Source organism: Amia ocellicauda, chromosome 1 (assembly GCF_036373705.1).
Source record: "Amia ocellicauda isolate fAmiCal2 chromosome 1, fAmiCal2.hap1, whole genome shotgun sequence".
NCBI classification, from domain to species: Eukaryota; Metazoa; Chordata; class Actinopteri; order Amiiformes; family Amiidae; genus Amia; species Amia ocellicauda.
Window position 1 is genome coordinate 63454102 of NC_089850.1, and position 24648 is coordinate 63478749.

General features: G+C 45.2%; 1 protein-coding gene across 1 annotated transcript in view; it reads right to left on the bottom strand.

The window, feature by feature from the left end:
• The window catches only part of cacng7b (calcium channel, voltage-dependent, gamma subunit 7b), a 24476-nt gene extending 410 nt beyond the window's left edge, over window positions 1–24066 (bottom strand). Inside the window, exons 1-6 of the mRNA XM_066712578.1 lie at window positions 23916–24066; window positions 5831–6026; window positions 5130–5216; window positions 4390–4530; window positions 4007–4152; window positions 1–3766 (exon numbers count right to left, since the gene is read on the bottom strand). The exon at window positions 1–3766 is cut by the window's left edge and continues 410 nt beyond it. Of these exons, the coding sequence (XP_066568675.1) occupies window positions 3050–3766; window positions 4007–4152; window positions 4390–4530; window positions 5130–5216; window positions 5831–6026 (1287 nt within the window). The 5' untranslated portion in view covers window positions 23916–24066 and the 3' untranslated portion in view covers window positions 1–3049. The remainder of the gene's footprint in view (window positions 3767–4006; window positions 4153–4389; window positions 4531–5129; window positions 5217–5830; window positions 6027–23915) is intronic.
• Between the last annotated feature and the right edge of the window lie 582 nt (window positions 24067–24648).

The window sequence follows — 24648 nt, forward strand, 5'->3', positions numbered from 1 at the left end:
TTTCTATCATTTAATTGAATTGGATTGTATGCGGATTATTGTATGGTGTATTATAGTGAAGTACAGTGCAGTATATTACAGTATACACACACACACTCACCTACTCTCTCTCACAAACTCACATACTCACTAACTCACCATGTCTCTTTCACACACTCTCTCTCTCTCTCTCTAACACGCACAGACACATGCATACACTCACACACACGCAGGCTTGTTTCTCAGTTTAATCTGCGTCTCTCAGACAAAGTTTATTAATTGTAATCAGTTGATGAGTATCCAGTCAGTCAGGATTATAACAATAATAATTATAATAAAAAACAAATTTTAACTAAATTAGGCTAAATCAATAATAAAATAATTAAAAAATAATAGTAAACTACAGCTCCCCAGTTTAATATGACAGATACAGAAAGTCTGACAGGGAGAGGCGGACGGAGGGACAGAGAGAGGCGGACACAGGGACAGAGAGACAGAGAGAGGAGAATGCAGGGACAGAGAGAGGCGGACGCAGGGACAGAGAGAGGCGGACACAGGGACAGAGAGACAGAGAGAGGAGAATGCAGGGACAGAGAGAGGTGGACGCAGGGACAGAGAGAGGTGGACGCAGGGACAGAGAGAGGCAGACACAGGGACAGAGAGACAGAGAGAGGAGAATGCAGAGACAGAGAGGTGGACGCAGGGACAGAGAGAGGTGGACGCAGGGACAGAGAGAGGCAGACACAGGGACAGAGAGACAGAGAGAGGCGGACGTAGGGATACAGACTGACAAACCACAGAGCAACAGACTGACAGACAGACACACAGACAGAGAGCAAATGTCCTGTGCTATTTCATTGAGTCAGTAGAGGTGGGGGGAGCTGTAGATTAGTATTGCCATAAAAACCACATGGATTGTGCAGGAGAGAACACAGACTCTGCGCTGAACACGGCGCACAGCACAGTGCAGTCAGTGTACAGCAGCTCCTACACAGCCTGGTGCAGTCCAGTGTGCTGGGGCAGAGTGAGCTAATTACACTGTCATCGACTCTCTCCGACACCACACTGCAGTAAAATATAGAGATTTACAGCAGAAATTTATAAATTAATAATAATAATAATAATAATAATAATAACAGTAGTAGTAGATGTATTAGTAGTAAGTACTATAGGACCCAATGTCATATTAGGTTGGGACACTGTTGGTGATTCATTGGCAAAGTCCCCTGAGACCAGTCTCCTCCACTGGCGATCCGGGGGGGGGGGGTTGGTTTTGTTGGCGTAAGGTTAGCTGATGGTGGGCTGATGCCCAGGGCATTGGCTGGTGGTTGGCTGTTGGTCGGCCTGTTGGTCCCAGTGTCCTTAGTGAGACACTGACTGACAGAGTGTCTGACAGGGAGTGTCCCGGGACCGCTTGGCTCTTGCTTGGCATATGGTTGGCGGCTGGCTGTTCTTTTGGCTGATGGTTGGCTGTTGGTGGGCTGGTGTCTCCTCTGTTCCTTGATAATACCCTGACTGACAGAGGGTCTGTAGGCTGGAACTGTGTTGGTCAGTCAGTCGGTGTATCCGTCAGTCAGTCAGTCAGTGTGTCAGTCAGTCAGTCTATCAGTCAGTCAGTCAGTCAGTCAGTGTGTCAGTCAGTCAGTCAGTCTGTCACTCAGTCAGTCAGTGTGTCAGTCAGTCAGTCAATCAGTCAGTCAGTCAGTCAGTCAGTCAGTCAGTGTGTCAGTAAGTCAGTGTGTCAGTCAGTCAGTCTATCAGACATTCAGTCAGTCAGACTATCAGTCAGTCAGTCAGTCAGTCAGTCTATCAGTCAGTCAGTCAGTCAGTCTATCGGTCAGTCTGTGCCATAATAGTTAATTCACTATGTACAGAGTAGATTGATATTAATATGTATGTACAGCGTGACTCTCTGTCCCCATGGAGATAATGACTCTGAGCTGAAGCCACATCAGTAAGAATAAACACTGACCAGCGCTGACCGGTGGAGAATAAACACTGACCAGCGCTGACCGGTGGAGAATAAACACTGACCAGCGCTGACCGGTAGAGAATAAACACTGACCAGCGCTGACCGGTGGAGAATAAACACTGACCAGTGCTGACCGGTGGAGAATAAACACTGACCAGCACTGACCGGTGGAGAATAAACACTGACCAGCACTGTCCGGTGGAGAACAAACACTGACCGGCACTGAAACCCTACAGCTAGGATCATGTGTGTGTATATATATATATATATAGCATATCTTATTCTCTCTCTCTTTCGTTCTTCCTGTAGTAATATTTCCTCAGCTCAAATATCTAAAGCGTATTTGATATTATTATTATTATTATTATTATTATTATTATTATTATTATTATTATTATTATTATTATTATTAATAATAATAATAAAAATAATTTTGGGGAAGAAAGAGAGAATGCACAGAGATAAATAAGGCAATAAAATAAAATAGTTATAATAATAATAATAATAATAATAATAATAATAATAATAACAATAATAATAATATTATTCATAATTATTAATTAATTTGGAACGCAAACTACAGTCATCATTATACAGGGCTATGTATATATTTACAGAGCGAGTCAGTACAGACGCCCGCAGTGCTGTGTTGTGTGCGGTGGTCTAGCAATGCAGTGTAATGTAGTGGACTGTGTGTGTGTGTGTCTCTCTGTCTATGTGTGCGTCTCTGTCTCTGTGTGTGTCTGTGTGTGTGTGTGTGTCTCTGTCTGTGTGTCTCTTTGTCTCTGTGTGTGTCTCTGTCTGTATGTCTATATGTCTTTTTGTGTGTCCCTCTGTGTGTCTATATTTCTCTGTTTGTGTCCTTCTGTGTGTGTCTGTCTGTCTGTATTTGTGTGAGTGTGAGTGTGTCTTTTTATCTCTCTGTGTGTTTATATGTCTCTGTGTGTCCCTCTGTCTGTATGTGTGTTTGTGTGAGTGTGTGTGTGTCTCTATGTGTCTCTCTGTGTGTGTCTCTGTTTCTGTGTGTGTCTGTACTCATATCCAAGTAAGTTTCATATTGCACTACATATTAACAATCCTCTCTCCCTCCCTCCCTCCCTAGCATGGAGAGGCGCTCATCCGCAGGTGCGAGTGGTAGCGTGGCGGGGGGCCGGACATGAGGGAGGAGGCGGAGGACGGAGGGGCCATGGAGAGGGGCAGGGCCTGGGGGGGCAGGGAGGAGGAGGAAGGAGGGTTGCCGGGATTGGTGGAGATGGGGCCGGAGGAGGGCGGTGGGGGGATGGCGGAGGAGGAGGAGGCGGGGACGTGGTGGGCCGAAGAGTAGAGGAGGTGGGAGCGGGGCAGGGAGGAGGAGGAGGAGAGAGGGGGAGGGAGCTGGTAGCCCATCAAGACCCCCCCTCCAGAGTAGCCCTTCAGCGTGCCCCCGGCATTGACCAAGGGTGGGGCCTGCGGGGGCGGAGTCTGCTGGTTCAGCTGGATGGAGATGTCGCTGGACACCTCCGAGCTGCTCCGGCCCCGCTGGGCATGGTGCAGGGGGGGCGGGGCCTGGTGGTGGTGGTGGTGCGGGTGGGCGTGGCCGTGGGCCTGGTGGGGGGCGTGACCGTGGGAGAGCGGTGGGGGCGGGGCCGTGGAGGAGGAGGCCGAGGGGGCAGGACCAGAGGGTGGGGGCCAGTCGGAGGAGGAGGGGTGCAGGAATTGGCCACTGTAGTCGCTGCAGTCTGACAGCCGGGGGCGGTAGAGGGCTGGGTGCGGCCGGTACATTTCCTCCTCCGCATAGCGCTTCATGAACAGGTACACTGACATCACCCCCGCCCCCTGCAGAGGGACAGGGAGAGAGGGGGAGATGGAGAGAGAGAGGGGAGGGACAGGGAGGGGGGAGAGTGAAGGGGAGATTGATAGGGAGGGAGAGAGAGTAGAGGTTAGATTTGACTGAATGACTCCCTCTGCCTCCTTCCCTCTCTCCGTTCCCTCTCTCTCACTCTGTTTCTAACTTACTGACACTCTCCTTGCCTCCCTCATTCCCTCTTTCCCTCCCCCTACCCCTCTCTCTCTCACCTCTTTCAGCAGGAAGGAGCTGGCTGCAAAGGCAAAGGACCAGCCATAGTGATAGTGGAAGAACTGCTCGGGCTCCCTGGGCCGGTTCATCACCTCATCGTTGATACTGGAGATATAGAGCACCAGCCCCACCACCAGGGACAGGCCTGAGAGGGGGAGGGAGATGGGTTAATATAGTAAATACATGCTTACTCTTACCTAGTCAGTCAGTGTGTCAGTCAGTCAGCGTGCCAGTCAGTCAGTCAGTCAGTCAGTGTGTGAGTCAGTCAGTGTGCCAGTCAGTCAGTGTGTCAGAGAGGGAGAGAGGGGCGTAGGGGTACTACACAGACACACAAGACACGAAAACGGGGCCAGATGGGCAGACGGGGTTGCCCGCAGGTTACCGGAGAGGATGAAGAAGATGCCAGAGATGAAGGCCAGGATGGTGCGCTGGGGCCGGATGTGCCCGATATTGCTGATGACGAAGGCGGTGAAGACGAAGAGCAGGCTGACCATGGGGAATGGAGTGGCTGTCCGCACCATCTCTGAGAGAGAGGGAGGAGGAGGAGGGGAGAGGGGGAAAGCAAGGGAGGAGGAAGGTGGTAGAAACGGAGGGGAAAATGGTGGGAGAAAGGAGGAGGGGTACAGAGGATGGGGGAGAAGGACAGAAAGAGTGAGAGGGAAAGGGAGAGGGGGAGAGAGAGGTTAATACATTGCAGACACAGTGACTGAAAGACTGATACACTGACTGACTGAGCTGGCTGAGAGGTAGTCAGAAGAGAAAGAGAGGGAGAGGGAGGGAAGTAGAGAGAGGGAGGTAGAGAAAGAGAGACAAAGAGGGAGGGGGGGTACGGAGAGAGACAGAGGGAGGGAGGAAGAGAGAGAGGGAGAGACTTTAAGTACCTTTATTAACTAATAACAATAAGAGAACTAGATGTAGCTGTTCTGCACAGAGACAAACATTACTCCCCCCAACCCTCTCAAACATCAGCATCACCCCCCAGACATTAACTCCACTAAACCCATAACAAATCCCAGCAAACAAATCCACACACCATTCAACACCCATTCTAAAAACACAAAACCTGCAATCCATAAACTACGAGAGAGAGAGAGAGAGAGAGAGAGAGAGAGAGAGACTCACTCAGGATGTTGGCTGTGTTCTCAGTTGTGATTTCAATCTCAGGTTCAGTAAAATACTCTGATGCTACACACCTGCCCTTCTCCGCACCTGAGAGAGGGGGGGAGAGAGAGAGAGAGAGAGAGAGAGAGAGAGAGAGAGGAAGAGAGAGCAACGCCTAAGTACATTTACTGACAACATGTAAAACGTTTAAACAGTTTTTTAACTATGTGATAATTCATTGTATTTATTCTGGTATCTTTATTGTGTGTGTAAATGCTGTGGCAACACTGGTGTACATTTTACTGTGTCTGTAAATGCTCTGCATTGGTGTAAACTTTACTGTGTCTATAAACATTCTTGTAGCACTGGTGTAAACTTTACTGTGTCTGTAAGCGCTCTGGTAGCACTGGTATAAACTTCACTTTGTGTAAATTCTCTGGCAGCACTGGTATAAACTTTACAGTGACTGTAAATGTAAACACTAAGCACACTTCACACAGTGATTATTCCACACACACTGTCCATTTCACAGACTGACCACTCCACACACACTGTCCACTTCACACACACTGTAATCTCCATACCTCATACACTGACCACTACACACATACTATCCAATTCCACCCAATTAGCACTCCTGACAGAGAAACAGACCTGGGCTGTGTCCACTCCTCCCCAACACACACACACGCATTGACCTCTGCCCTGTCCACTCTACTGACCGGCAATGAAGCAGACCCTCCAGAGGCCACTGTGCAGGGCCATCTTGACCTCAGTGCTCTGGTTCTGCTGCAGAACGATGCCTTCCTCCATCAGCAGCCAGTAGTCGGTGGAAACGGCCACACCCACCAGCAGCAACCCACTGGCCCCAAACACGCTGGACAACAGGGTCAGCGCGCGGCTACTGCACGAGCTCATCTGGACAGAGGTGGGGGGTTAGAGAGAGGGGAAGAGAGGGAGAGAGATAGAAAGAGAGAGAGAGAGAGCGAGAGAGAGACTGAGTTTTACAGTAACATGTCATTTACAATAAATACTTAAACATATCTCTCTATATGTCTATATACACCTGAACACCTGCAGACTGAACCTGAGGAACTCCCCGAGGGAGAGAACTACACTCAAAGTGGGCTGGAGTCAAACCGAAGTCACGCCTGACAGCCAGCTGCCGGCTGAGGAGAATCGCAGAAGACACAGGGACAGCTGAAGAAGCCAATAGCACTTTCCACCTCGACCAGCCGCTCAGCGCAGAGGGCCAAGAGTAAACTGGCATGTGGAAGAAATGGATACAGAGCGGCAACCCACTCGAGGGCCTGTAGAGGAGAGCAGGCCACAGACCACATACATGACACAGACATTGCGGACATGAGCACAGACATGACACACACATGACACAGACACCGCGGACATGAGCACAGACATGACACATACATGACACAGACACTGCAGACATGAGCACAGACATGACGCACAAATGACACAGACACCGTGGACATGAGCACAGACATGACGCACACATTACACAGACACTGCAGACATGAGCGCATGACACACACATGACATAGACACCGCAGACATGAGCACAGACATAGCACACACATGACACAGACAACGCAGACATGACAGCAGACATGATGCACACATGACACAGACACTGCTGACGATGCAGAAGGAGAGAGAGAGACATCTCCTCAGAGTGACAGGAAGATCCCATGAACGAACTCAAGAGACGTGCACGACTTCACTGAGGGGCGAGTGCGGCCATGGCGACAGGGTGGGCAGACAGCGGGAGGAGAAGAAAACACATGAAAAAGAGCAGCTACAGAAAGGGCTGACTGACTGAACACGACAGCACATTAACACTGACTGACTGGACACTACAGCACATTAACACTGACTGACTGGACACTACAGCACATTAACACTGACTGACTGGACACTACAGTACATTAACATTGACTGACTGACTGGACACTACAGTACATTAACACTGACTGACTGGACACTACAGCACATTAACACTGACTGACTGGACACTACAGTACATTAACACTGACTGACTGACTGGACACTACAGTACATTAACACTGACTGACTGGACACTAAAACACATTAACACTGACTGGAAACTACAGCATATTAACACTGACTGACTGGACACTACAGCACATTAACACTGACAGGAAACTACAGCATATTAACACTGACTGACTGAACACTACAGCACATTGACACTGACTGACTGGACACTACAGTACATTAACACTGACTGACTGACTGGACACTACAGTACATTAAAACTGACTGACTGGACACTACAGCACATTAACACTGACTGACTGGACACTACAGCACATTAACACTGACTGAATGGACACTACAGTACATTAACACTGACTGACTGACTGGACACTACAGTACATTAAAACTGACTGACTGGACACTACAGCACATTAACACTGACTGACTGGACACTACAGCACATTAACACTGATTGACTGGACACTACAGTACATTAACACTGACTGACTGACTGAACAATACAGCACATTAACACTGACTGACTGGACACTACAGTACATTAACACTGACTGACTGGACATTACAGTACATTAACACTGACTGACTGGACACTACAGTACATTAACACTGACTGACTGACTGGACACTACAGCACATTAACACTGACTGACTGGACACTACAGCACATTAACACTGACTGGACACTACAGAACATTAACACTGACTGACTGGACACTACAGCACATTAACACTGACTGACTGGACACTACAGTGCATTAACACTGACTGACTGGACACTACAGCACATTAACACTGACTGACTGAACACTACAGAACATTGACACTGACTGACTGGACACTACAGCACATTAACACTGACTGACTGACTGAACACTACAGCACATTAACACTGACTGACTGGATACTACAGCACATTAACACTGACTGACTGAAAACTACAGCACATTAACACTGACTGACTGGACACTACAGCACATTAACACTGACTGACTGGACACTACAGCACATTAACACTGACTGACTGACTGGACACTACAGCACATTAACACTGACTGACAGACTGACTGGACACTACAGTACATTAAAACTGACTGACTGGACACTACAGCACATTAACACTGACTGACTGGACACTACAGCACATTAATACTGACTGGATTCTACAGCATATTAAAACTGACTGACTGGACACTACAGTACATTGACACTGACTGACTGACTGGACACTACAGCACATTAACACTGACTGACTGGACACTACAGTACATTGACACTGACTGACTGACTGGACACTACAGCACATTAACACTGACTGACTGGACACTACAGCACATTAATACTGACTGGATTCTACAGCATATTAACACTGACTGACTGAACACTACAGTACATTAACACTGACGGACTGGACACTACAGCATATTAACACTGACTAACTGAACACTACAGTACATTGACACTGACTGACTGACTGGACACTACAGCACATTAACACTGACTGACTGGACACTACAGCACATTAATACTGACTGGATTCTACAGCATATTAACACTGACTGACTGAACACTACAGTACATTAACACTGACGGACTGGACACTACAGCACATTAACACTGACTAACTGACTGGACACTACAGCACATTAACAATGACTGACTGGACATTACAGTACATTAACACGGACTGACTGGACACTACAGTACATTAACACTGACTGACTGACTGGACACTACAGCTTATTAACACTGACTGACTGGACACTACAGCACATTAACACTGACTGACTGACTGGACACTTCAGTACATTAACACTGACTGACTGACTGAACACTACAGCACATTAACACTGACTGACTGGACACTACAGTACATTAACACTGACTGACTGGACACTACAGCATATAAACACTGACTGACTGAACACTACAGCACATTAACATTGACTGACTGACTGGACACTACAGCACATTAACACTGACTGACTGGACACTACTGCATATGAACACTGACTAACTGAACACTACAGTACATTGACACTGACTGACTGACTGGACACTACAGCACATTAACACTGACTGACTGACTGGACACTACAGCACATTAACACTGACTGACTGGACACTACAGCACATTAACACTGACTGACTGAACACTACAGCACATTAACACCGATTGACTGGACACTACAGTACATTAACACTGACTGACTAACTGAACACTACAGTACATTAACACTAACTGACTGACTGGACACAACAGCACATTAACACTGACTGACTGACTGGACACTACAGCACATTAACACTGACTGACTGGACACTACAGCACATTAACACTGACTGAACATTACAGCACATTAACACTGACTGACTGGACACTACAGCACATTAACACTGACTGACTGACTGGACACTATAGCACATTAACACTGACTGACTGAATGGACAATACAGCACATTAACACTGACTGACTGGACACTACAGCACATTAACACTGACTGACTGACTGGACACTACAGCACATTAACACTGACTGAACACTACAGCACATTAACACTGACTGACTGGACACTACAGCACATTAACACTGACTGACTGACTGAACACTACAGCACATTAACACTGACTGACTGGACACTACAGCACATTAACACTGACTGACTGGACACTACAGCACATTAACACTGACTGACTGACTGGACACTACAGTATATTAACACTGACTGACTGACTGAACACTACAGCACATTAACAATGACTGACTGACTGGACACTACAGTACATTAACACTGACTGACTGGACACTACAGCACATTAACACTGACTGACTGACTGGACACTTCAGTACATTAACACTGACTGACAGGACACTACAGCATATAAACACTGACTGACTGAACACTACAGCACATTAACACTGACTGACTGACTGGACACTACAGCACATTAACACTGACTGACTGGACACTACAGCATATTAACACTGACTAACTGAACACTACAGTACATTAACACTGACTGACTGGACACTACAGCACATTAACACTGACTGACTGACTGGACACTACAGCACATTAACACTGACTAACTGACTGGACACTACAGCACATTAACACTGACTGACTGAACACTACAGCACATTAACACTGAATGACTGGACACAACAGTACATTAACACTGATTGACAGACTGGACACTACAGCACATTAACACTGACTGATTGGACACTACAGCATATTAACACTGACTAACTGAACACTACAGTACATTGACACTGACTGACTGACTGGACACTACAGCACATGAACACTGACTAACTGACTGGACACTACAGTACATTAACACTGACTGACTGGACACTACAGCACATTAACACTGACTGACTGGACACTACAGCACATTAACACTGACTGACTGACTGGACACTACAGCACATTAACACTGACTGACAGACTGACTGGACACTACAGTACATTAAAACTGACTGACTGGACACTACAGCACATTAACACTGACTGACTGGACACTACAGCACATTAATACTGACTGGATTCTACAGCATATTAAAACTGACTGACTGGACACTACAGCACATTAACACTGACTGACTGGACACTACAGTACATTGACACTGACTGACTGACTGGACACTACAGCACATTAACACTGACTGACTGGACACTACAGCACATTAATACTGACTGGATTCTACAGCATATTAACACTGACTGACTGAACACTACAGTACATTAACACTGACGGACTGGACACTACAGCATATTAACACTGACTAACTGAACACTACAGTACATTGACACTGACTGACTGACTGGACACTACAGCACATTAACACTGACTGACTGGACACTACAGCACATTAATACTGACTGGATTCTACAGCATATTAACACTGACTGACTGAACACTGCAGTACATTGACACTGACGGACTGGACACTACAGCACATTAACACTGACTAACTGACTGGACACTACAGCACATTAACAATGACTGACTGGACATTACAGTACATTAACACGGACTGACTGGACACTACAGTACATTAACACTGACTGACTGACTGGACACTACAGCTTATTAACACTGACTGACTGGACACTACAGCACATTAACACTGACTGACTGACTGGACACTTCAGTACATTAACACTGACTGACTGACTGAACACTACAGCACATTAACACTGACTGACTGGACACTACAGTACATTAACACTGACTGACTGGACACTACAGCATATAAACACTGACTGACTGAACACTACAGCACATTAACATTGACTGACTGACTGGACACTACAGCACATTAACACTGACTGACTGGACACTACTGCATATGAACACTGACTAACTGAACACTACAGTACATTGACACTGACTGACTGACTGGACACTACAGCACATTAACACTGACTGACTGACTGGACACTACAGCACATTAACACTGACTGACTGGACACTACAGCACATTAACACTGACTGACTGAACACTACAGCACATTAACACCGATTGACTGGACACTACAGTACATTAACACTGACTGACTAACTGAACACTACAGTACATTAACACTAACTGACTGACTGGACACAACAGCACATTAACACTGACTGACTGACTGGACACTACAGCACATTAACACTGACTGACTGGACACTACAGCACATTAACACTGACTGAACATTACAGCACATTAACACTGACTGACTGGACACTACAGCACATTAACACTGACTGACTGACTGGACACTATAGCACATTAACACTGACTGACTGAATGGACAATACAGCACATTAACACTGACTGACTGGACACTACAGCACATTAACACTGACTGACTGACTGGACACTACAGCACATTAACACTGACTGAACACTACAGCACATTAACACTGACTGACTGGACACTACAGCACATTAACACTGACTGACTGACTGAACACTACAGCACATTAACACTGACTGACTGGACACTACAGCACATTAACACTGACTGACTGACTGGACACTATAGCACATTAACACTGACTGACTGACTGGACACTACAGTACATTAAAACTGACTGACTGGACACTACAGTATATTAACACTGACTGACTGACTGAACACTACAGCACATTAACAATGACTGACTGACTGGACACTACAGTACATTAACACTGACTGACTGGACACTACAGCACATTAACACTGACTGACTGACTGGACACTTCAGTACATTAACACTGACTGACTGACTGGACAGTAAAGTACATTATCACTGACTGGCTGGACACTACAGCACATTAACAATGACTGACTGGACATTATAGTACATTAACACTGACTGACTGGACACTACAGCACATTAATACTGATTGGATTCTACAGCATATTAACACTGACTGACTGAACACTACAGTACATTAACACTGACTGACTGGACACTACAGTACATTAACACTGACTGACTGGACACTACAGCACATTAACACTGACTGACTGACTGGACAGTACAGTACATTATCACTGACTGACTAGACACTACAGCACATTAACAATGACTGATTGGACATTATAGTACATTAACACTGACTGACTGGACACTACAGCATATTAACACTGACTGACTGAACACTACAGCACATTAACACTGACTGACTGACTGGACACTACAGCATATTAACACTGACTTACTGACTGGACACTACAGTACATTAAAACTGACTGACTGGACACTACAGTACATTAACACTGACTGGACACTACAGCACAATAACACTGACTGACTGGACACTACAGCACATTAACACTGACTGACTGGACACTACAGCACATTAACACTGACTGACTGGACACTACAGTACATTAACACTGACTGACTGGACACTACAGCACATTAACACTGACTGACTGAATGGACACTACAGTACACTAACACTGACTGACTGGACACTACAGTACACTAACACTGACTGACTGGACACTACAGCACATCAACACTGACTGACTGACTGGACACTACAGCACATTAACACTGACTGACTGGACACTACAGCACATTAACACTGACTGACTGACTGGACACTACAGTACATTAACACTGACTGACTGAACACTACAGCACATTAACACTGACTGACTGGACACTACAGCACATTAATACTGATTGGATTCTACAGCATATTAACACTGACTGACTGAACACTACAGTACATTAACACTGACTGACTGGACACTACAGTACATTAACACTGACTGACTGGACACTACAGCACATTAACACTGACTGACTGGACACTACAGCACATTAACACTGACTGACTGGGCACTACAGCACATTAACACTGACTGACTGGACACTACAGCACATTAACACTGACTGACTCACTGAACACTACAGCACATTAACACAGACTGACTGGACAGTACAGCACATTAACACTGACTGACTGGACACTACAGCACATTAACACTGACTGACTGACTGGACACTACAGTACATTAACACTGACTGACTGAACACTACAGCACATTAACACTGACTGACTGGACACTACAGCACATTAATACTGATTGGATTCTACAGCATATTAACACTGACTGACTGAACACTACAGTACATTAACACTGACTGACTGGACACTACAGCATATTAACACTGACTGACTGACTGGACACTACAGCACATTAACACTGACTGACTGGACACTACAGTACATTAACACTGACTGGACACTACAGCACAATAACACTGACTGACTGGACACTACAGCACATTAACACTGACTGACTGGACACTACAGCATATTAACACTGACTGACTGAACACTACAGCATATTAACACTGACTGACTGACTGGACACTACAGCACATTAACACTGACTGACTGACTGGACACTACAGCACATTTTCACTGACTGACTGGACACTACAGCACATTAACACAGACTGACTGGACACTACAGCACATTAACACTGACTGACTGACTGGACACTACAGTACATTAACACTGACTGACTGGACACAACAGCACATTAACACTGACTGACTGACTGGACACTACAGTACATTAACACTGACTGACTGGACACTACAGCACATTAACACTGACTGACTGGACACTACAGCACATTAACACTGACTGACTGACTGGACACTACAGTACATTAACACTGACTGACTGGACAATACAGCACATTAACACTGACTGATTGGACACTACAGCATATTAACACTGACTAACTGAACACTACAGTACATTGACACTGACTGACTGACTGGACACTACAGCACATTAACACTGACTGACTGACTGGACACTACAGCACATTAACACTGACTGACTGGACACTACAGCACATTAACACTGACTGACTCACTGAACACTACAGCACATTAATACAGACTGACTGGACAGTACAGCACATTAACACTGACTGACTGGGCACTACAGCACATTAACACTGACTGACTGGACACTACAGCACATTAACACTGACTGACTCACTGAACACTACAGCACATTAACACAGACTGACTGGACAGTACAGCACATTAACACTGACTGACTGGGCACTACAGCACATTAACACTGACTGACTGGACACTACAGCACATTGACACTGACTGACTGACTGGACACTACAGTACATTAACACTGACTGACTGAACACTACAGCACATTAACACTGACTGACTGGGCACTACAGCACATTAACACTGACTGACTGGACACTACAGCATATTAACACTGACTGACTCACTGAACACTACAGCACATTAACACAGACTGACTGGACAGTACAGCACATTAACACTGACTGACTGGACACTACAGCACATTAACACTGACTGACTGACTGGACACTACAGTACATTAACACTGACTGACTGAACACTACAGCACATTAACACTGACTGACTGGACACTACAGCACATTAATACTGATTGGATTCTACAGCATATTAACACTGACTGACTGAACACTACAGTACATTAACACTGACGGACTGGACACTACAGCATATTAACACTGACTAACTGAACACTACAGTACATTGACACTGACTGACTGACTGGACACTACAGCACATTAACACTGACTGACTGGACACTACAGCACATTAATACTGACTGGATTCTACAGCATATTAACACTGACTGACTGAACACTGCAGTACATTGACACTGACGGACTGGACACTACAGCACATTAACACTGACTAACTGACTGGACACTACAGCACATTAACAATGACTGACTGGACATTACAGTACATTAACACGGACTGACTGGACACTACAGTACATTAACACTGACTGACTGACTGGACACTACAGCTTATTAACACTGACTGACTGGACACTACAGCACATTAACACTGACTGACTGACTGGACACTTCAGTACATTAACACTGACTGACTGACTGAACACTACAGCACATTAACACTGACTGACTGGACACTACAGTACATTAACACTGACTGACTGGACACTACAGCATATAAACACTGACTGACTGAACACTACAGCACATTAACATTGACTGACTGACTGGACACTACAGCACATTAACACTGACTGACTGGACACTACTGCATATGAACACTGACTAACTGAACACTACAGTACATTGACACTGACTGACTGACTGGACACTACAGCACATTAACACTGACTGACTGACTGGACACTACAGCACATTAACACTGACTGACTGGACACTACAGCACATTAACACTGACTGACTGAACACTACAGCACATTAACACCGATTGACTGGACACTACAGTACATTAACACTGACTGACTAACTGAACACTACAGTACATTAACACTAACTGACTGACTGGACACAACAGCACATTAACACTGACTGACTGACTGGACACTACAGCACATTAACACTGACTGACTGGACACTACAGCACATTAACACTGACTGAACATTACAGCACATTAACACTGACTGACTGGACACTACAGCACATTAACACTGACTGACTGACTGGACACTATAGCACATTAACACTGACTGACTGAATGGACAATACAGCACATTAACACTGACTGACTGGACACTACAGCACATTAACACTGACTGACTGACTGGACACTACAGCACATTAACACTGACTGAACACTACAGCACATTAACACTGACTGACTGGACACTACAGCACATTAACACTGACTGACTGACTGAACACTACAGCACATTAACACTGACTGACTGGACACTACAGCACATTAACACTGACTGACTGACTGGACACTATAGCACATTAACACTGACTGACTGACTGGACACTACAGTACATTAAAACTGACTGACTGGACACTACAGTATATTAACACTGACTGACTGACTGAACACTACAGCACATTAACAATGACTGACTGACTGGACACTACAGTACATTAACACTGACTGACTGGACACTACAGCACATTAACACTGACTGACTGACTGGACACTTCAGTACATTAACACTGACTGACTGACTGGACAGTAAAGTACATTATCACTGACTGGCTGGACACTACAGCACATTAACAATGACTGACTGGACATTATAGTACATTAACACTGACTGACTGGACACTACAGCACATTAATACTGATTGGATTCTACAGCATATTAACACTGACTGACTGAACACTACAGTACATTAACACTGACTGACTGGACACTACAGTACATTAACACTGACTGACTGGACACTACAGCACATTAACACTGACTGACTGACTGGACAGTACAGTACATTATCACTGACTGACTAGACACTACAGCACATTAACAATGACTGATTGGACATTATAGTACATTAACACTGACTGACTGGACACTACAGCATATTAACACTGACTGACTGAACACTACAGCACATTAACACTGACTGACTGACTGGACACTACAGCATATTAACACTGACTTACTGACTGGACACTACAGTACATTAAAACTGACTGACTGGACACTACAGTACATTAACACTGACTGGACACTACAGCACAATAACACTGACTGACTGGACACTACAGCACATTAACACTGACTGACTGGACACTACAGCACATTAACACTGACTGACTGGACACTACAGTACATTAACACTGACTGACTGGACACTACAGCACATTAACACTGACTGACTGAATGGACACTACAGTACACTAACACTGACTGACTGGACACTACAGTACACTAACACTGACTGACTGGACACTACAGCACATCAACACTGACTGACTGACTGGACACTACAGCACATTAACACTGACTGACTGGACACTACAGCACATTAACACTGACTGACTGACTGGACACTACAGTACATTAACACTGACTGACTGAACACTACAGCACATTAACACTGACTGACTGGACACTACAGCACATTAATACTGATTGGATTCTACAGCATATTAACACTGACTGACTGAACACTACAGTACATTAACACTGACTGACTGGACACTACAGTACATTAACACTGACTGACTGGACACTACAGCACATTAACACTGACTGACTGGACACTACAGCACATTAACACTGACTGACTGGGCACTACAGCACATTAACACTGACTGACTGGACACTACAGCACATTAACACTGACTGACTCACTGAACACTACAGCACATTAACACAGACTGACTGGACAGTACAGCACATTAACACTGACTGACTGGACACTACAGCACATTAACACTGACTGACTGACTGGACACTACAGTACATTAACACTGACTGACTGAACACTACAGCACATTAACACTGACTGACTGGACACTACAGCACATTAATACTGATTGGATTCTACAGCATATTAACACTGACTGACTGAACACTACAGTACATTAACACTGACTGACTGGACACTACAGCATATTAACACTGACTGACTGACTGGACACTACAGCACATTAACACTGACTGACTGGACACTACAGTACATTAACACTGACTGGACACTACAGCACAATAACACTGACTGACTGGACACTACAGCACATTAACACTGACTGACTGGACACTACAGCATATTAACACTGACTGACTGAACACTACAGCATATTAACACTGACTGACTGACTGGACACTACAGCACATTAACACTGACTGACTGACTGGACACTACAGCACATTTTCACTGACTGACTGGACACTACAGCACATTAACACAGACTGACTGGACACTACAGCACATTAACACTGACTGACTGACTGGACACTACAGTACATTAACACTGACTGACTGGACACAACAGCACATTAACACTGACTGACTGACTGGACACTACAGTACATTAACACTGACTGACTGGACACTACAGCACATTAACACTGACTGACTGGACACTACAGCACATTAACACTGACTGACTGACTGGACACTACAGTACATTAACACTGACTGACTGGACAATACAGCACATTAACACTGACTGATTGGACACTACAGCATATTAACACTGACTAACTGAACACTACAGTACATTGACACTGACTGACTGACTGGACACTACAGCACATTAACACTGACTGACTGACTGGACACTACAGCACATTAACACTGACTGACTGGACACTACAGCACATTAACACTGACTGACTCACTGAACACTACAGCACATTAATACAGACTGACTGGACAGTACAGCACATTAACACTGACTGACTGGGCACTACAGCACATTAACACTGACTGACTGGACACTACAGCACATTAACACTGACTGACTCACTGAACACTACAGCACATTAACACAGACTGACTGGACAGTACAGCACATTAACACTGACTGACTGGGCACTACAGCACATTAACACTGACTGACTGGACACTACAGCACATTGACACTGACTGACTGACTGGACACTACAGTACATTAACACTGACTGACTGAACACTACAGCACATTAACACTGACTGACTGGGCACTACAGCACATTAACACTGACTGACTGGACACTACAGCATATTAACACTGACTGACTCACTGAACACTACAGCACATTAACACAGACTGACTGGACAGTACAGCACATTAACACTGACTGACTGGACACTACAGCACATTAACACTGACTGACTGACTGGACACTACAGTACATTAACACTGACTGACTGAACACTACAGCACATTAACACTGACTGACTGGACACTACAGCACATTAATACTGATTGGATTCTACAGCATATTAACACTGACTGACTGAACACTACAGTACATTAACACTGACTGACTGGACACTACAGCATATTAACACTGACTGACTGACTGGACACTACAGCACATTAACACTGACTGACTGGACACTACAGTACATTAACACTGACTGGACACTACAGCACAATAACACTGACTGACTGGACACTACAGCATATTAACACTGACTGACTGAACACTACAGCATATTAACACTGACTGACTGACTGGACACTACAGCACATTAACACTGACTGACTGACTGGACACTACAGCACATTTTCACTGACTGACTGGACACTACAGCACATTAACACTGACTGACTGACTGGACACTACAGTACATTAACACTGACTGACTGGACACTACAGCACATTAACACTGACTGACTGACTGGACACTACAGTACATTAACACTGACTGACTGGACACTACAGCACATTAACACTGACTGACTGGGCACTACAGCACATTAACACTGACTGACTGGACACTACAGCACATTAACACTGACTGACTCACTGAACACTACAGCACATTAACACAGACTGACTGGACAGTACAGCACATTGACACTGACTGACTGACTGGACACTACAGTACATTAACACTGACTGACTGAACACTACAGCACATTAACACTGACTGACTGGACACTACAGCACATTAATACTGATTGGATTCTACAGCATATTAACACTGACTGACTGAACACTACAGTACATTAACACTGACTGACTGGACACTACAGTACATTAACACTGACTGACTGGACACTACAGCACATTAACACAGACTGACTGGACAGTACAGCACATTAACACTGACTGACTGGACACTACAGCACATTGACACTGACTGACTGACTGGACACTACAGTACATTAACACTGACTGACTGAACACTACAGCACATTAACACTGACTGACTGGACACTACAGCACATTAATACTGATTGGATTCTACAGCATATTAACACTGACTGACTGAACACTACAGTACATTATCACTGACTGACTAGACACTACAGCACATTAACAATGACTGACTGGACATTATAGTACATTAACACTGACTGACTGGACACTACAGCATATTAACACTGACTGACTGAACACTACAGCACATTAACACTGACTGACTGACTGGACACTACAGCATATTAACACTGACTGACTGACTGGACACTACAGTACATTAAAACTGACTGACTGGACACTACAGTACATTAACACTGACTGGACACTACAGCACAATAACACTGACTGACTGGACACTACAGCACATTAACACTGACTGACTGGACACTACAGCACACTAACACTGACTGACTGGACACTACAGCACATCAACACTGACTGACTGACTGGACACTACAGCACATTAACACTGACTGACTGGACACTACAGTACATTAACACTGACTGACTGGACACTACAGTACATTAACACTGACTGACTGACTGACTGGACACTACAGCACATTAACACTGACTGACTGGACACTACAGTACATTAACACTGACTGACTGACTGACTGGACACTACAGCACATTAACACTGACTGACTGGGCACTACAGCACATTAACACTGACTGACTGGACACTACAGCACATTAACACTGACTGACTCACTGAACACTACAGCACATTAACACAGACTGACTGGACAGTACAGCACATTAACACTGACTGACTGGACACTACAGCACATTAACACTGACTGACTGACTGGACACTACAGTACATTAACACTGACTGACTGAACACTACAGCACATTAACACTGACTGACTGGACACTACAGCACATTAACACTGACTGACTGGACACTACAGTACATTAACACTGACTGACTGGACACTACAGCACATTAATACTGATTGGATTCTACAGCATATTAACACTGACTGACTGAACACTACAGTACATTAACACTGACTGACTGGACACTACAGCATATTAACACTGACTGACTGACTGGACACTACAGCACATTAACACTGACTGACTGGACACTACAGTACATTAACACTGACTGGACACTACAGCACAATAACACTGACTGACTGGACACTACAGCACATTAACACTGACTGACTGGACACTACAGCATATTAACACTGACTGACTGAACACTACAGCATATTAACACTGACTGACTGACTGGACACTACAGCACATTAACACTGACTGACTGACTGGACACTACAGCACATTAACACAGACTGACTGGACACTACAGCACATTAACACTGACTGACTGACTGGACACTACAGTACATTAACACTGACTGACTGGACACTACAGCACATTAACACTGACTGACTGACTGGACACTACAGCACATTAACACTGACTGACTGGACACTACAGCACATTAACACTGACTGACTGACTGGACACTACAGTACATTAACACTGACTGACTGGACACTACAGCACATTAACACTGACTGACTGACTGGACACTACAGCACATTAACACTGACTGACTGGACACTACAGCACATTAACACTGACTGACTGACTGGACACTACAGTACATTAACACTGACTGACTGGACACTACAGCACATTAACACTGACTGACTGGACACTACAGCACATTAACACTGACTGACTGACTGGACACTACAGTACATTAACACTGACTGACTGGACACTACAGCGCATTAACACTGACTGACTGGACACTACAGCACATTAACACTGACTGACTGACTGGACACTACAGCACATTAACACTGACTGACTGACTGGACACTACAGTACATTAACACTGACTGACTGGACACTATAGCACATTAACACTGACTGACTGGACACTACAGCACATTAACACTGACTGACTGGACACTACAGCACATTAACACTGACTGACTGACTGGACACTACAGCACATTAACACTGACTGACTGACTGGACACTACAGCACATTAACACTGACTGACTGACTGGACACTACAGTACATTAACACTGACTGACTGGACACTACAGCACATTAACACTGACTGACTGACTGGACACTACAGTACATTAACACTGACTGACTGGACACTACAGCACAGTAACACTGTACTCTACTGTTACTACAGCCCCCCCCCTTTAACAACTTTAACTTTTCTACTGCACTGTACTTTATTGTATTCTTCTGCAGTACAATGTGCTGTTTTGTTGTGTGTTATTGTCAGTTGTATTGTGTGTTGTTGACATTTAGTTCATATGGACAGGCAGATCCATCTGAGAGGGAGGAATGGGGGACATGATACATGTGGGCAAATGTATAGAGAGAAAACAAGACTGAGATTGAAAGACCGACAGAGAGAGACTGATAGTGAGAGGATTAAAGAAGGGAAGGAAGTCAGAGGTGAATTTGCAGAAAAGAGGTGCTGACAGAGAGGAGGGGAGAGAGGCAGGGACAGAGAGGGAGAGAGAGACAGTGGGACAGATAGATTGAAAGAAAGAGAGCAAGGGACAGATAGAGAGAGAGAGAGAGAGAGAGAGAGAGAGAGAGAGAGAGAGAGAGAGAGAGGTAAACATTCAGGTATATTTTATAGTATAGGTAAAGACAGTGTTTAAGATCTTGATCCAGACTGATACACCGACACTGACACACACACACACACACACAACCACTCACACACAGACAGACTGACACACTCATACTGACACATTGGCACTGACACACACAAACACACACATACACTCACTCACTCAGTCAAACACATGGCATGTACATACAATCGCACACACTCACACACACAGACACACACATGCACACACACACACACACACACACACAGATATACAGTATAAAACGTCCAGTTTCCGATGAGCAGAGCAGCGTCTACTACTAGTCTATAGACTTTGAGAGAGTGAGAGAGGGAACGAGAGACAGACAGAGAGACACAGAGACAGAGACAGAGAGACACAGAGACAGAGAGAGAGAGAGAGAGAGAGAGAGAGAGAGAGAGAGAGAGAGCGCATTGGTGAACACGGGAATAACCCTTCGCGTTGGTATAGGAAGAGAATAGGAAGACAGACTCACACGGAGAAGGACAGACAGATATTGCGTAACTGTCACGGCAACACGACACTGACTACAGCGTAGAGCTGACACGAAGAAAAATATCGTGACAGATAGACTGACAGACTGACAGACTGATATAGACTAGTATTGTGCATCTCTCTCTTTTTGCAAACATATGTAAAAAAAGAATCAAGCGAATCCCACTGCACCAAGATAGACCCGGCTGGATCAGTCCATAGAAACCTACATCTATACAACACAGCCATACCCCCCCCACACACACAGATACATACATACATACATACATACATACGGACTAGCACAGCACATACGTTAATTATCGTTTATAATGAGAGAGAAGGGGGGGAATGACTGACCGACTACTGCCGAGAGACAGTGGCTGCAGCTAATATCGGAATACTGCAGGTGATTAATAATGCTGATAACAGCTATAATACAATTAATAATATTAATAATAATCATCGTAACTGTTACCTTGATCAACGAGCTCAGCAGCCTTTACAGGAGAGCGATGCAGCGACGTTTTCGGCGTGTGTAGCGAATCTCTCTCTCTCTCTCTCTCTCTCTCTCTCTCTCTCTCTCTCTCTCTCTCGCTCGCTCGCTCTCTCTCTCTCTGTCTCTCTCTCTTTCTGTGTGTGTGTGCTCCCCCTCTCCCTCCCTCCCTTCTCCTCTCCTCTCTCTCCCTGTATGTATGTGCGTATCAACCTCCCCCCCACTCTCTCCTTCTGTACCTAGTCTCACCAGCAATGCGGCTAAACGTCGAAGGTGTAAAAGAGAGAGAAGGAGAGGGAGGAGGAGAGAGAGAGAGGGAGGAGGAGGAGGGAGAGAAAGACTAACGTTACTGTGCTCTGTTGCGAAGCATTGACAACCAGATACTATACTGCATATGTATGGTAATAGACGGCCTGCGAGGAGAGTGCCGTTTAAAACTGTGGGGTCGGTCTGATACACAAACGGAGGCTGGGATGGAGGAAGAGAGGGAGGGAGAGGCAGAGAGGGAGGGAATCGGAGATACAGGAAGAGAGGGAGGGAAAGAGGGAGATGTACAGAGGGAGAGAGGTAGAGAGCGAGGGGATGAGAGATACTGAGGGAGAGGGAGAGAGAGAGGGAATGAGAGATACTGAAAGAGGGAGTGAAAGGGAGAGGTAGAGAGGGAGGGAATGGGAGATATTGAAAGATGGAGGGAGAGGTAGAGAGGGCGAAGGCA